We start from the raw sequence: 17,518 nt of genomic DNA, 5'->3' as shown, positions 1-17,518 counted from the left end.
ATTTGTTTCATGACTTGTTCTTTACCCTCACCGTACATTACTCGTCCCATCTTCCTGAAACAAGTTGGGTCCTGCGGAAATCTGAGTTGATGGGGGGGGGGGGGGGGGGGGGGGGTGGTAAAAGACATCTACAGATGAACGCAGATTTGGAGCAGCCCGAGGGGGTGGGGGTTTCGTGTGTGCTTCTTAATGAGGCGAATCTTTAAGTACTGAATAATAAATAATCAAAAATCGACAGCCATTTATCTGTCAGTATGTCCTCTTTGTAGAGAGACCCATCACACATCATTACACGTACTGTCCGCCTCATGAACACTAACCAGTGTGTGCGCTTGTGCCTGTGTTGTCGGATCATCGCATTAAAAAAACTGATAAGACACTGTATATGACCAAAGAAATGTTGGACACTGATATTTGAGTAAACACAAACATGAGTAAAATAGACACACCTCTCTCTAAGCCGACATAGTATGCACAATGGCTCTAAAATCTCTTTTTTTAAAATGTGCCATGATGCAGCGGCTTGCGTGTGTCTGTGATAAAAAAACAACAACACTTAGTCTAGCCAGCCCATGCGTGTGATTGCCTTTCACTGTGTTGTTTTCATACTGAAAACAATGAGCAAATAATTCCACTCATGTCTGCTTTATAGCGGAACGTAAAACCGCTTGTCGTGATTTTGAAACATAGTGGTAAAAGTTGCTAACTTAATGACAGTGACTGTGCTTTTGTCTTCTCTATTTGCAATCAGGGAGGACACACTTTGTAAAACAGAAGCCGCTTTTGAAAGGAATGCAAATGTATCAATATAATGTATTGATCAGCCCTAAATGAAATCACGCAATGAAGCCAGTATCAATGCCTAACATGCTCACAGCCTCTTCAGAGAGGTACAATCGGTTGTGCCGACAAAAATTACATCAAGAGGTTATCGGTGAACAATGATGTCAAGTGGCAGCTAACAACCAGTTGACAAACCTTCCCATCTTTTTCTAGCAAGTTGCCAGATGTTAGCACGAGATCTACAAGAATAAAACAACATAATGCCCCAGCGCTCCACAATTGGGTCACTTTGACATGCTGGTAATTCTGCTGAACTCATCTCATCTTTTGCACGATTTTCAAGACAGCAACAATGCATATTTTGCTTCACTTTGATATGGGACATTAATACACTGGACTGCGTCGTAACCAGTCATGTGACAGCGCCGCACATTTAACTTTTTACTTTCTGTGCGAACAATCTGAGAGAATGTAATTCTATTTCTAGTACCCAGTTATAAGAAACTGCATTACAATACAATAGGCACCCTTATGTTTTTCCATAATTAAAAAAAATCGGAAAATACAACCAATACCTTATTATTTTGTGCCACAATGAGAAACAAACGGAAATCCAATCATTGCTGTACTTACATATGACAACATGGCTTTGAGCTCTTCATCACTTCTCACAGTGATTCTGTCACCAACTTCATCTTCATCTAAATGATAAATACAGAGGTAGTTTAAACTTTTGAAAATAAAACTAATGAAAGATGCAACCAGATGTACTCATCAACAAGATGAATGTGTTACTAAATCAGGTATGTTATTAAAGAATGTAATTCAACAGGAAGTGATACGAGCATAATGAAAAAGGAATTTGTATTGAGGGCAACGCAGGAGAAAGCTCTCTGCTCTTAATATTAAAAAAACAACAGTACTCAAACACTGGTAAAGTTTCAAATACTGTACACTTACATTCAAATGCAGTGACGGTGGCTTCGGGCATAACATCCCTGATAGCGACCTATAACAGAATATACGATTGAACCTTGATGAAACAAATCAAATAACTAACACTGATTTCATAGCTACTTATAGCAGCAAAAGCATCGCTGGACTTACCAGCAAGTCACTGAAGTTTAGCAGTGATGGACAGTCGACAGAAGAATCCATGTCCCCTAACGGAGTTTTTATTCGGATTACAATTGCCTCGGCGTCCATTATGAAGATGCTACTAAAGCAGATTGTTAATAGAAGGACGAGAAAATAAGCTTCATAACAACATTTATCCAAGCTAATGAGCTAATTTCCTGTTGACGTATGCTAACACACGTTAGCATCCCTTTCAGTCCATATGCTTGTATTAAGTCATGCACACACTTAAAGGACGGTAACAGTAACTGTGTGAGAGTCAGAATCACGTCATAATTGTTTCACGAGCCAAAAGAACTCCAAAAACCGTTCTGCTAAAGTTTTAGCGTGTTGTATTGTGTATGCTTGGCTATGAATGTGTTTGAAAGGAAATCAAAAGTGTCCCAGTAATAGCACAGAATTGACATCCGTTCAGTTCGTTTCAAATTAAAAGAGAAAGTAGACGCGAATCAAACGTGCTTTTGGTCTGAAGCAGGTTCTTCAAATATTCAATTACTCTTTGAATCAGACCAGACAAATCACTGCAGTCTCAATTAGCTGACTCGTTATGATTCATCGTCAAATGTTAACATTGCACGTTATTGTAAAAAAATATTTTGAGGCACGAGAGGGGGATTAAATTAATGGAATTGAACTATTATACTTGCTGTGATCATATGCAGCATAGTGGAAAGAGTGCCTCAAAGCTTTCAGGGCGAATGTAAACAATAGCTGATTCTGATCAATTTTATTTTGTTTTGGGTCAGCACAACACATTTTGGCCTCCAGCAAAACCTTCATCATAATACCGTTGACTTATATAAATAAATGAATATCTTATCTTCCAAGTATGTCATTCATTTCACCAGATAACTTCATGCAGTCAGTAAATCACCTTGAGTTATGTAAAGTTATTTTGAATAACTAAATTAATGTAATAAATAAATAAATAAATAAATAAATAAATAAATACATTAATTAATTAATAAATAGATAAATAAGTCGAGCTAGTATATATATATATATATATATATATATATATATATATATATATATATATATATATATATGGCATGCCGTTCAGGAAATTAATATTTGAATATATTGAATGAACCTTGAATATATTGAATGAACTTCGGAATATATTGAATGAAACTTGAATATATTGAATGAACTTCGGAATATATTGAATGAAACTTGAATATATTGAATGAACTTCGGAATATATTGAATGAAACTTGAATATATTGAATGAAACTTGAATATATTGAATGAACTTCGGAATATATTGAATGAACCTTGAATATATTGAATGAACCTTGAATATATTGAATGAACTTCGGAATATATTGAATGAACCTTGAATATATTGAATGAACTTCGGAATATATTGAATGAACCTTGAATATATTGAATGAATTTCGGAATATATTGAATGAATTTCGGAATATATTGAATGAACCTTGAATATATTGAATGAACATTGGAATATATTGAATGAACCTTGAATATATTGAATGAACTTCGGAATATATTGAATGAACTTCGGAATATATTGAATGAACTTCGGAATATATTGAATGAATTTCGGAATATATTGAATGAACTTCGGAATATATTGAATGAATTTCGGAATATATTGAATGAACTTCGGAATATATTGAATGAATTTTGGAATATATTGAATGAATTTCGGAATATATTGAATGAACCTTGAATATATTGAATGAATTTCGGAATATATTGAATGAACTTCGGAATATATTGAATGAACTTCGGAATATATTGAATGAAACTTGACTGACGTCATCATTGCCGCCATCTTGTACATGCATTTCGTTGCTGCCGCAATTATGAACCAGTCAGCTCGCAATATCGTGTCAGCTATTCTTAGCAATGATGAAATTGTCAATGCACTGGCGAGTGCTTGTACCACCCAAAATCCCCCGGAGACACATGCCCAGCAATATCATGCTTTGGACGAAGAAGTCCAGGCTGCTTTTAATCGGGGCGGTTTAATGTCAGACAATATTTTCACGGACCATATTCACGGCTCAACGTGCGGTTTAAATTAACCCTACCTATTCTTACTTCTTCTGTCTTGGGCCCTTTCTAGTGAACGGGCGTAGATTGTTGTGGGGCACTGCTGTGAGGTCGATGGCAAGCTGAGGTTGCGATGATTAACAGAAGCCTGGTCTGTTGTGCGCCCAGGTCTGCCCCGATTAAAAGCAGCCTGGACTTCTTCGTCCAAAGTATTATATTGCTGGGCATGTGTCTCCGGGGGATTTTGGGTGGTACAAGCACTCGCCAGTGCATTGACAATGTCATCATTGCTAAGAATAGCTGACACGATATTGCGAGCTGACTGGTTCATAATTGCGGCAGCAACGAAATGCATGTACAAGATGGCGGCAATGATGACGTCAGTCAAGTTTCATTCAATATATTCCGAAGTTCATTCAATATATTCCGAAGTTCATTCAATATATTCCGAAGTTCATTCAATATATTCAAGGTTCATTCAATATATTCCGAAGTTCATTCAATATATTCCGAAGTTCATTCAATATATTCCGAAATTCATTCAATATATTCCGAAGTTCATTCAATATATTCCGAAGTTCATTCAATATATTCAAGGTTCATTCAATATATTCAAGGTTCATTCAATATATTCCGAAGTTCATTCAATATATTCCGAAGTTCATTCAATATATTCAAATATTAATTTCCTGAACGGCATGCCATATATATATATATATATATATATATATATATATATATATATATATATATATATATATATATATATATATATATATATATATATATATATATATATTTTTTTTTTTTTTTTTTTTTTCTTTTTTTTTTTTTTTGCCATTCACGGTCTGTATAGCAATTGTCGAGTGCTGTGACACCGAAGTCCACTGATGAACATGTGGCTCTTTTTTCTTTTCAACTTTGCAACTTAGGGGCGTTCTAGTGCACTTTTACTAGTCTGAAGTAAAAAAAGTCTGACTTTCCAACTTCACATCATAATGTTGCATTACAGTCATGTCATCAGTGTGAATATTTATAAGAACTTTCTAATTTGATTCAACACAATAATTTATTGACCATCATTTGGCGGACGACAAGTTACGCCCTGTGGGTCACCGGGAGTCCGGAGACCCCAGTTTGAGAAGATATTGGACTTGGGACCAGGTGTCAGGTTCAACACCTGGCGGAGAAGCAATATGACCCAAGCATGGCTGTTGGGATTGGTTGCTGTGGAAGCGTCGAGTTGCTTCCACAGCTCTGCCAAGGTGCCCTTGAGCACGGCTTGTTACCTTTCCTGCACGGAGCATCACTGTTTATGACTTGGCCATTAGTGCAGTATTGTGCTTCCTGGGCCAACTTTCACGATGAAGGTCCATTGAGCATGCCAAAATGATTGCATGTCTAATTGCAGCATGAGTAAAACATGGTAAAACAAGTGCGCTGATTAGTGCCTCCACAAGCAGTGGCCTCAGATGAAGAGCAGAGGATCTATTTGGCCCATTTGTCAAACACGTTCTCCCAGGGCTTGACGTTAGGACCTTCTGCTTTTAGGGGCAAGCGGGATGACGCTCAGTCAGCAATCTACATTATCAGAAATCAAACTCCTGACTTTGCTTGGATGAGAAAGTGGAAGAGGAAGGCCAGCATTCACTGTCTGGTAATTAAAAGTCATTTTATCAGACCTCCTCTCTTGGCTGTTACCTCTTTTCTTCGTATTGACAAGCTGCTTAGCACAAACAGAGCCCAGTTTGACTCTAAATATATGAGGCGGACTTTATTTAACCAGGATTCAGTGGAGACCAGAAGGAAACGTGCAGTATTGTGTACTATGCCTTGTTTTTAATTGCCTACGCTTCCTTTTCTTGTTGATGTGATCATTATTTCATTAATCATGTGTATTTGTTGGATTGTTTTGTTCATCGATTGAAGAGCCAACTTGGGCTCTGTCTTCTTTCACTGCAATGCTGATCTAGGAGATCTCCAAACACTATTCATCTTCTGCTTTTAAGCACTGATTGCTCTTCCAGTTATTGACAGCTACATCAATCGGCTGTGTCCTTCAACATAAATATTAATTATTCAAAGTCAACATGCACGTGCGCGCTTGCGGTTACTTACCTCGTTGGCAGTAACAGTGAGGAAGTTGTCAGTGACTCAGAGGAACTGCTGTGAATTCAACAGCGCTAACTCTCTTGTCCAAACTCTGTGATCCAGATGCGTACCCTCCTAAAATGGAGATGCGTCTCCTCAGCCTTGAAGCCCGAAGCCTGTTGTTTATTGACGTTGTTTGAGCAGCCACTCAGATCGATACCATCTCCCTCAGATGGGCCTTCAACACGCACACTCCAAATTGAGGTCAGGGTATATAGAGGGTTATGGCACGCCGTCAGCCATGAATCGCCACCGTGGCTGACATCATTTGTTACACCTTCCTGTAAAGTTCATCTCAAAGTTGACATGTGATGAACAGGGCTGGTTTTAATGATTTGAAGGCAATGCGCAAAGGCCATTTTCAGGTCCTTCTCTATTTCACTTAAAATAATCCAAGTCACAAAATATAGTCAGAGGCAGCTACTAAATAAAAAGTCTAAATACAGAGCACATTAGTCAATTGAAAGATAATATAGGGGAAAAGAATGACGGTATATTATCACATAACAGCGAAAAGATGTTAATGACCTTCAGGTCAAAAGCAGCATAAGCGAAAGTGTTTCAGAGTGGGAAAGCCACGATAAATGGAGCTGATGTTTAAAGAAATGATTGTGTAGAAGTACGCTTTAGCTGTTCTTACTCCTGTTTGAGATTCACCTCTTCGCCCCCCCCCTTTTACGGCTACGTGTTCTTTCTGTTGTTTCTAATAAAGAGGAAATATTGGTGCCTTTCTGACCTGCTCATAGGGGCCATAGCAAGATTTATGAGCTGTGTCCTCTCCATAGAGGCTGCTTTCCAACTGTGTCTAACATAAATAACAACACCACAGCTCCACTGGCTCTATTTTTTTTTTGCCACTAAAGTGACTTTACTGAATGCTGAATGTGTCGTTTTCGCCACATGATACGATGACTGGAACAAATTGGTCAAAGGTATGAAAACTATCAGATTGAGTCTTGGCTAGGGGTGGGCGATATTGACTATTTTGGTATCGATCCGACACGAGTAAATATTCCCCGATATCGATACTGATTAAGGTAGAGGCATCAAAATGTCAATTATTATATTTGTGACATTTGAATAATTAAACTGTTAAACGCTAAGGCATAAATGAGAATAAAGATTATTCGTTGATATAAAATTCTACTACTATTTTATACTTGTCCGTGTCTGGACTTTTTTTCCTTAAATCAAGTGCTCAAAAGGATGAGTGGAAAACATTTTCCCTGGTATTGTTCAGTAACTTCACTAAAAAAATGTATCCCCTCAATTTTATTGCATTTCATATTGGCTTACCGTATTTTCCGCACTATAAGGCGCACCAGATTATAAAGCGCACCTTCAATGAATGGCCCATTTTAAAACTTTGTCCATATATAAGGCGCACCGGATTATAAAGCGCACCTTCAATGAATGGCCCATTTTAAAACTTTGTCCATATATAAGCTATATACATTTGGCCCGCGGGCCGGTCTTTGGACACGCCTGCTGTAGTGGCTCAATATCGGTCCATATATAAGGCACACCTGATTATAAGGCGCACTGTCGGCTTTTGAGAAAATTGGAGATTTTTAGGTGCGCCTTATAGTGCGGAAAATACAGTACATTAAATTCCTCTTCTGCTAACTGTCTGAACAGAAAACAAACATTTCAATATTTAACGTCATGACATAACAGAATTGAGCTGCAATAGTGTGAGTTGACAGTGAATGTGCAGTAAATGCACATCATGGGTGCAGCTTCTATTTCAGTACACAGTGTCAGGTGACCGGTTTGTTAGCTGAAATATTCATTGAACACATCAACGGAAAGTCTGGCTGCCTTTACAGCAGACAACCGCATGTCAATAATTGATAGGGAATAAGGAACGGGTCACAGTGGTGGAGGTGGCTTGCTGGTCCTTCTCCTGCAGTAAGTGATGCTTTTGACCTTTGGTCAGTTTACCTTTTTCAATTTGGTCTGGTCATAAAGTTTAAGTGATGGTAAATGATATCAAAAACAGTAACTCCTTAGTCACGCCATTGGTCGAATTTTCCCTTTTAAAATATATATTTAGAAAGTGTGACAACATGATCATTACTGTTCCCTGATCAAATTTCTATAAGCATGCTGAAATGCTTGCCAACATAAGAGATTTATAATTCATATTCATGTTTTTTATTTTGTGGCAAAATTCTCACGAGCCTAAACATGACTGTAATAAATACTAGCTTTAAAAAAAAGTGATTAATTAAAAAAATATATAAAATATATACACCCATTATTGTATTGTTATTTTCACCCAAAATACTATATTTATGTATGTTGAAACCTGCTAGACGGGTGATTTAACTCAAATGTGACATGAGGGAAGTTTTCAGATGTTTTACTTTGCAACAAACTCTTCAAGGACATGCCGAACTGTATTGTATTTGTGCTCTACACATTCACATTCATGATAGAGCTTTATGAGTGTGTGATAAATAATAACAGAAATATTTGTCTGATTCAGCGTGTGTGCGTGTCTGCATGTGCGTTTGTGTGTGTGTGTGTGTGTGTCTGGTTCATTGTAGGATATAACAAAGCACTGCAAAGACAACCTCCAGGGGTCTACCTGGACGTGGCAGCCCCCGCTTTTTCATTAAAATCTGCCGTCGTGCAGCTGTGGCTCTGTTACACAATGTGACAGAACCACACAAGGGCACCCGTTTCAACCTGGAACCAACCTTCACATTTTCTAGAACAGATCTTCTCCATCTCATGTTTGAATTCAAATAGATGCAGAGCATTTTTGTGTGCGTGTGCGTGCGTGCGTGCGTGTGTGCGTGCGTGCGTTGGACAGTAGTGACCTTGCTGTGTTGTTTCCTTAAGCTACCCTTGTTGAAGTGTCTTGGAATGAGCAGAAAAGTGTCACATTTGTTCAATTGTAAAATAAAAATCCAGAAAGAAAACACTAATTGTTCCACATTTCATGGGTCGAGCACATGGCGTAAAATCAGAATTAGTACATTCCCCGGGCAGTCATTACTATTTTGTTAAGAATGTGAGAGCCGCAGAGGTACTGAGGTGAGGTCATTGAAGTGAATGAGAGCAGCCTGCACTGCTGAGACATGAGAGGAAAGTTGCTGCAATGTAATTACAGGTCATAAGTTGAACACCTTCAAACCACAGCAGTCACACACACAAAACAGAAACTGTCAAACACTGTGACACACACACACACACACACACACACATACACACACATTTGGTTGATGTTGGTCTGCAACATTTTAGATGTGACCTAGTCTTGACTACTATACTGTATTTCAGGTAGTCCATGAGACACTACCTTTTAATGGTAGCATATAGAACTACAAAATAAATAATACGTAATTATGAAAGCTCATCTTGCAACTGCATTAAGATACTTTAGATATGTGTCATGGGTCAATTCATTTCCAGTTCCATGACCAATATTTTTCAACTTTCATTTATTATTTAGAGATAACCTCTACCTGGTTAAGTGGTGTAATTGGTTCCAAATGATTGTGGCGTCGCAGCTGGCCCCCTTCGCTTGAGTCATTTGTTATTACCTCTTGGCTCTCCTGATGCACTGTGCAATTGTGGAGCTCCTCCGGGGTCAAGGGTCAAGCCTTTAAAAGGGAATTACTTCATTGACACAATAAGACATGACAGTTTATTTGACGTCCTACCACCACTTCACTCCTTTCCTATATCTAGCTGCAACTGCATCCCTAACTGCTCTCCTGGGAGCACTACGTGTGTCTATCAGATACATTCCAGTGTGTGTGTGTGCGTGTGTGTGTGTGTGTGTGTGTCAGTGTTAACGTTCATGTCTTTTTCATACACACTAAAAAATATTGGATTGTTTTCCTAAGCTCAGATGTGAGTAGGTTGAGTTACATTAAATTGACGTTAGGATAGTTATTTGACGAATTCATACCGATTGAACTGAAGACTGGATTTGGGCGGGATGAAAAGATGAAGCTGGTCGCCATTTTGGTGATCACTGAAGTTGAAGTAAATTTAACATTAATAAATGGCTGAATGGTGGAAATCGCCGTCAGTGCAAACACAAGTATGATGTTGGGTCTCTTGGTCCCAAGCCTGAATTGAAAATATGGCAAATATATTACAAGCTTAACAATGCTGGGTTAAAAATTGCATCTGCCCACTAACGGGTCAATTTGACCCAAATTGGGTTGTTTTTGACCCTGCAGTTTTAAGAGTGTGTAGCTTCTTCTTAGATAATGTTGGTAGTAAAATTAGCATTGTTTTTAACCACAGCCAAAGGCTACTGATGACCTGGTAATCGATTTCTTGGTAGCTTCAATTCACCATTATTAGTAGTTGGAACAGAATTGTGACTCAATGTGCTATGTCAAATTTACAAGCCAACACACTTTTCCACACACACACTATTCTACAAACGAAACATTAATCGTAACACTGTGTTTCGACTAGTGGCATTGTTTGTGTGTGTGTGTGTGTGTGTGTGTTTGGAACAAGGTGAGAGTGAATGATTGATACCAGGCATGTGTGTGTGTGTGTGTCATACCCAGGGGGATTCGGATAGGCCGCACAACCAGTTTGGCAGGTCATTATCACTGTGTGACACAGCAGCCGCATGACGACTTCTTCCTCTGAGACAAGAAACATAACATGCGCGTCTTTCCCTGGGTCATTGACGAATGCCTATCCGAGCCAATCAATTGAGCAATCAATTGAGGGCCAACTGGCAATTCCCTGCCATCAATATGGTCCTTGTTGCGTGGCTCCAGAAGTGCCACAATGGCTGCGGCACTTAATGAAGTTGTTAATTGCTGTGTTAAGCATTCTGAGGTACCCTCCCAAGACAGTAATGGGGAGTGGCTGAACAATTTGGCCATCAGCAGCACTCTGCTGAATTTAATCATGAAGAAAGTGATCACAGTTGGCCATCGTGATGATGGCAAAGGCCAAAATATGCACAGCCTTTGTCCTTAGCCTTATATTGGTGTGTGCGTGTGTCCTTTGCGTGATTAGTTGTGTCGTGGTCCACATACTGCAGCTGACTTTTTAGATCAATTCAATGTTTTTGACTGTGAACCATTGCATAAAGACTGACTTTGACACTGTTCCAGCCAGTACATTAAAAAGCGATGTTAGAGGGAATTTAACGCCAGTAATAAAATCTTATTTTGTGAGCTGTTGAACAACAATTGAAAAGGAAAAATGTAAACTGTTAGATGTGTATAAGAAAATAATACTTTACAGAGCATACAAAGAGATATTTGCACATTTGTTGCGCTCATGAATTGTATCAAGAAAATACCGTTCAGAATGATGAGTGCAATTATAGACCGCTACAACAATAATCACAGTAGTAAAGCGGAATTTTGGATACAGCACTTGTATTGGATCTTATTGCAGATGTTTATGTCATTAAGTGCATAGACAGCATCTGAGCAATAACAATAATTGCCATTGTATGTTCCCATCACATTTGTTGATTAATCCCATTCAATTTCCTTGAAAACTCAAAACTGTGAATGGAAAAAGCGCTCTCTGCTTTGCCGCGTAATTACAGAGAGGCAATTAGAGGCCAAAATGATATCACGTCCAAGACCATTTAACTCACACATATACAAATGTTGTCAAGGCAAAGCAATTCATCCCGAGAGCTGCAAAAGTAGCGCTGCTCGCAGTGCTTTGATAAGAAGTGTGATGGAGCAGGGAAAGTGGAAGTCAGACAAACAACCGCCACCGCTGCTCTAGGCACTGTGAACAGGCTTGCCAATGATTAAAACAGCAAGGTGTGCAATAAAGAGCGCGGCAAAGTGTTGCCTTCCATATGGACCCGCGCACCCCAAGGCTGAGGCCACCTATTGAGCCCCTGTGTGTGCCACTGTCCCCCCTTTTTTTGCCTCCCCTTCTTTTTCCCCTCCATCCCCAGATGGTAGAAACAATTCTCCAGCCCTCTGCCTCTTTCTGCCTCGACACACCACTCTGCAATCACAGTGGAGCCTGGCTCCAATTCAACCATTTACTCCAGTAATTAACAACACCCATACCCCCAACAATTGCAGCCACAAGGCTGCCGCGCTCCAACACGAAGAAACACACTGCCACGGCTTTAACAACGTCACATTGTGAATGGAAAGGCAAAGCTAGTAGGGCAAAAATGAAAAACAAAAAAACCACAAAAATATTATTAAGCATAAAGGTGAAGACGACACGTTGGCACTGCAGCAATGATTATCTCATAATTAGAGGAGACAAAGCGCTCTCTCTATCTAGTGGCAAAACACTGTAATTACTGCGCTGACAGAAAATCAAAGGCTACTTTGTAAGCAGCGTGTAAAATTAACATTTTGGGCCCTCTAGCTGTATGTCCTGATTAGAAACATATTAAATCAATGCATCGCTAACTGCTGTGCATAAATACGTCCCCTCCTGAAGGAGGCTATAATTGCGAGAGTAGAAATATCGGGTTCCAATTTCACAAGGATATGGCTTTTATAGTAATTTATTGTAATGACACTATTAGGTACTAAATACACGCTTCTATTGTTATCAGCTAAGTGCGCTTTCGGATGGAATGATGATCAAAGCGTGTTTAGCTTGTACTGTTGGAGCATCCTTCACCTAATGAGTAACTCACAAGCAACCCTGTGCATTGGTGTCGCTAAATCCACTTATATTACAAACCATCTGCTTGCTTTACTGTGTGCTATTTTCATCACAGTAGGCATGAAGTGCACAGTGTTGGTCCAAGCCGTCTTCTGTTACTTTGTAAGGCACAACCTTTATTTCATTGATTGGACCGTAACACATTTTCCCCAAAACTAAATGCCTGGGGGAGATTTCAAGTGTGTTTTTCACTTTCTTTGTAAATTAGGGAAACATGATTATTGCTGCATGAGAAAGTACTTTCCAGAAATACCTACACCTCCTTTGGAGTTGTTGTCAGCCTCACAGTTTTCTTATCATCTTCAATTTTGGACGGGCATATACTTTTCTTGGTCATGACGCATGATTTGACTTTAGTCGCTGTGTATGTTCATTGCTTTGGAAATGATTTTGCACTCGTCTCTTGAATGACAAAGAAAAATAACATTGCTGTGATGCAGTGGACGCTCTTTGGGGACTTTGGCTTGAATTGTCAAGGCTACAAGAATGGCTGAACCTTATTTGACTTTATTTAGAGGTGATTTAAATGCTGGAAAGGGTGTGCTGCCTATCTAACATGAGTTTGAATGTGATTCTGAACACAGCCACTTGTGGTTTTGATATATGAGTGCTTTAAAACAGATCAAACAAATATTTCAGGTTAACCTTGTCCGTATTTAACTAACAAAACAGCATTATGTGTAAATGTAAAATCTACATTTGCGTTTTATGCAATACACTTAATTTTGAATTAATTATTCCCAGCAGCAAAACTGCATTGTAAATGTAAAATCCACATTTGCTTTTTCTGTAATTCTGAAACCTTTCCCAGTGTGACGTGGGTTAAATTGTTACAATTTTTAACATGCTGAAACTCAGACCAGGAATCTCTTGTTCAAGTGTGTTATTTATTGCTCGCAATACGCACACGCAAAGTCACAGCATAAATTAAAAAATGCGATTTAAGCACATAACTCAGTAAATGTATCATTCTAAGTCAGACACAAATGGTTGAATTAAGGTTTAAGCACGGCTGTTGTCCGCATTTGACTTTGGGCCTCTGCGTGATATCAAATCGTGGAAGCGTAGCCTCTAGCGACCTCTGCTGTATAATAAAAGCGCTGCAGCAAACAACTTCGATTACTTGGTGACAAGACTATTAAACTAAATTATTTTTTGTGTGAATAAAAAAGTATGTCGAGCAAACTCTAGAAGGAAGATCACGGCATACATTGAATGGAAAAACGTTACACTTGCAATATGCTGAGTTTGAAGGATGTGTAAAAGCACCACTTGGACCCTCATTCATTTAAAGTAGGAGCTCGTAATCTCCCTCAAACGCTCCAGTTGGGGGTGCAGGGTGTAACGGCTGTTCCTCAACTTAGCGTCTCCCCGATGAGCCCTTAGGTAACAAAGCACCGAGGCATGATGCGCCACAGTAGTTACACAGTTTCCCTGCAGAAAGCCTCCAGCTGAACTCTCAGTAATGAACTATTTCTTGCCACCCCGAAGGCCCAAAGGCTGCAAGCAAAGTATTAATATAGCCGTATAGTTAATTTAAAACAAATTTACATCACTGTGTTAATTATTTAATGGCAACTTGGAAAAAACAAGACTCTAACTTCTTAATTATTCTTCTTCACACTGCATTTCCCATGCACATAGCCGCCTTAAGTGCAAATAAAGCCTTCCATCTGTTTGTAATTACAACTACATTATTTAAGACATTGCGGCTAATCATTTTGACTGCACATTCGATTAAAACTAGTAATGCTGTGATGGCGCATTTCTACAATTCTGTATGGACAAATGTGAGCAGGAAATACAATGAACTGAGTCTGTATCTAAAAGAGAGTGTGAACAAGTACTAAAGCTCATGCAGGCAAACTGGCATAATAGCAGCTCCCAAACAGCCCATTCCAAACGTGTGGCACTACTACAGAGCTTCTCCTGCTTGCCGCAATGATGCTTTTTATTTGCCTAATCCCCAAATTCAATGATGTTTGACGCAAGAAATGTTAAACCGCCTGTCATCAAGCCTGCGTTCTCATCAGGCCTATTTTCCCTGTGGTGTCCACGGAATAAGACAAGCATGCTGCATGGCAGGCTGCTTCAATAAAGTAGTAAAGAGCCATCACGTAACGTGACTATCGTGCGCTTCTACGTAAGATAACGACATTATGAACCCCGGGGCAGTAGAGAAACCTAATGACGGGAGGATGATGGCAAAGCCATAGTGCCGTAGAAGCCAATTTCCAGATGTTTAACGTCGAAATGTGCACGGATCAGTGATGAGGTAGGCTTCAGAGATGTCCTCATTTACTTCAAAATAAAGCACTTTTTGACAATGTTCCACATTTACAGTCTAAATGGGCTATGAGTGAGGCATAAATGAAACCATTTAATTAATGAGCAGCAACACACAATGAATTCTAACTAAATTATCAACTATTGCCCAAAAAGACAAATATCATTATTTTTTATTATTTTATTTTGAAAAAAATAAAGCACGGTGTTTTAGTTTAAATATAGCCTGGTCAAGGTACTCTCCATGCAGACATCTGGCTTTATTTTCAAAGACAGGCGAAGGTCCACTTGGCGTCAAAACTTCGTGTCTGGTTTACCGTGTTTGAGGGTTTGACATGCCAGGGCATGCTGCAAGGCATTTTCTATTACACGGATGATCTCATCCCACGGTTTTCATTTACAAAACAAGATATATAATGGTCCCTCTTCCATTCTTTTTTTTTTTTTTCAGGTCAATGTTGTGTATAAACGGTCCATCCTGTATCAAGTCCATGCATGAGTTCTTCATAAGGTTTCAGTAAAGTATTTATTTTGCATGACATTTGTGTAAAAGAGACTTTTAGAGGTCAGGTCTCTCCTGTATCAGAACTTCATTTTCCTGAAGCCTTTCATGTCTTCCAACTCCTTCGCTGGGATTCATTTTTCCCTGTCTAATGATTTAATTCGCGCTGGTAACTTTCTCAAAACAGATGAGCCCTTCAGGAATATTTAACTCTTTTTTTATTTTCTTTCAAGTATATTCTTACTTTCCAAATCAATTCAAATGTTTGAGCAAAGCTGATTTTCCCCACCAAACATGCGATAACAGAACCCTGCCAATAAACAGGAAATAAGCAATTAACCCAACTATCCCCCCAGAGGCATTAATCCAGTGTGGAACTAGCAGGTACCCAGTTTGCTGGCAGACATCCTCTTTTTTCTGGCAGCAAGGACTTTGGAGTGCAATGATGGAACATGTGGCAGAAGCCAGCAGAGGCTGGCACTACACGAGGGGAGAACAAGTGCCTGAAAGCTTCATTATGTCCCAGCTGTTGGACTCGCTGTCGCCTTCAGCAAAAGCAAAGATGATGGAATGATGTTATTGGCTAATACAACGTAGACTCCATGAAAACAGACAGTTTGTTTGTGTTTTCCAGAGTTTAGGAGGAAACATGGCTTGTTAAATGTGTTATGTGTTGAGTTGATGCCCACTGAGCTGGTTATTAACATGAGAAACACTCGCGAATCTCGACACTTACGGGATGTGATTAAGCATTCACTTTACGATTTACATTCCTGGGGCACAACTAGCCAATACAAGAATCGTATAAATAAGATGTGACGAAAATCTTCTGAGAGACTGACCATCCGATTGATCAGTTAATTCATATTGTGAAATAACAAAATTTCAACTGAGCCTTATGAATTGTAATCCAATTGAATCAAGACAAAGCGAATTATTCCTCTTTAAAAACAAAAATATATGTACATATATTACATATATATTACACTAGCCTGATATAGCATTGCTAATTTCAGGGTAAAAGAAACAAAGTAGGCAGATGCATGAAATGGAAATCTTGTCTCTGGCTGGCTGTTTGTTTGTTCTCAACTTTTCTGATTTGCTCTTTTCTTCATGCCTGGTGTTGCGCTGGCAGCAGGCTAGACAGCTTGTTCAAGTTGAATGCTATTAGTTCTGGTTCAGTACGTGGCTCTCTCGACACCTCAACGACACCTTTCCACCAAGCACGGATTCCAAGCACCATTAATCAGAGTGCTGACAGCCCATGGATGTCAGTAAGTATATGTTTCCTTCGCTCCCACGTTATTTCTTCGGTTTTATCCCTCAATGTAATGCTCTCATGATGTGTTCTTCTCATGACAATTCAATGCTGATTTCTTGCTCTTATCTGCTTTATTGCAAGTCGGTTAGAATAAGCTCCAGAAGAGCCGCAACCCTAATGAAGACAAGTGAAAAGAAAATCTAATTAAGTTTCAATATGTGCAAGTAGAGCACTGTAACTACAGCCATTCCCAAAAATGAGAAAATATTGTAGATAGTGTATAATGTGAACTGTAGAGGACGAACAGTTTGCGACTTTGCAACATTAAAATTCAGCTTCATTTACAAATTTCATAAAGGGTTGATATGCATTAGGTTACAAATGATTATTCATCTCATGTGCTTATGAGTACACACTTCATTTCTAGTGATTCAACAGATTGTTCAAAACATGTGATGCACATTTAGTCCCAATTAGTTGTAATCACATGGATGCACACAAGGCACTAATACCCGCCTGTGATCATTTCTCAACGTTGCAGTGATAAATGATGGAGAGCGATGAAACGTTTGCCCTTTCTGGTTATTTCACTTGTAGTACGCAAGAATGTCTTGGATAAGTGTGTGACTGTCACTGAATTTCACGATAAAATGGAATCGCACGCTCTAGTGACATGTTGCTGCATGTCCAAATGGAGACGTGAGGAAAAGTGTGATAAATCT

The 17,518-nt window shown here is 39.0% G+C and overlaps 1 protein-coding gene across 2 annotated transcripts in view; it reads right to left on the bottom strand.

Moving 5' to 3' along the window:
- The window catches only part of map2k5 (mitogen-activated protein kinase kinase 5), a 34,953-nt gene extending 32,629 nt beyond the window's left edge, over nucleotides 1-2,324 (bottom strand). For both annotated transcript variants that reach the window (XR_015857612.1, XM_088371557.1), the window contains exons 1-3: nucleotides 1,891-2,324; nucleotides 1,744-1,792; nucleotides 1,417-1,484 (exon numbers count right to left, since the gene is read on the bottom strand). Coding sequence is in view for 1 of the 2 variants with exons in the window: in XM_088371557.1 (XP_088227683.1) it covers nucleotides 1,417-1,484; nucleotides 1,744-1,792; nucleotides 1,891-1,989 (216 nt within the window). In the remaining variant the exon portion in view is untranslated. The remainder of the gene's footprint in view (nucleotides 1-1,416; nucleotides 1,485-1,743; nucleotides 1,793-1,890) is intronic.
- Nucleotides 2,325-17,518: the final 15,194 nt, after the last annotated feature.

The sequence above is a fragment of the Syngnathus floridae genome, chromosome 3, assembly GCF_059516105.1.
Source record: "Syngnathus floridae isolate MCC-2025c chromosome 3, RoL_Sflo_1.0, whole genome shotgun sequence".
Lineage (NCBI taxonomy): Eukaryota > Metazoa > Chordata > Actinopteri > Syngnathiformes > Syngnathidae > Syngnathus > Syngnathus floridae.
This window is presented reverse-complemented; position numbering and strand designations above follow the sequence as displayed.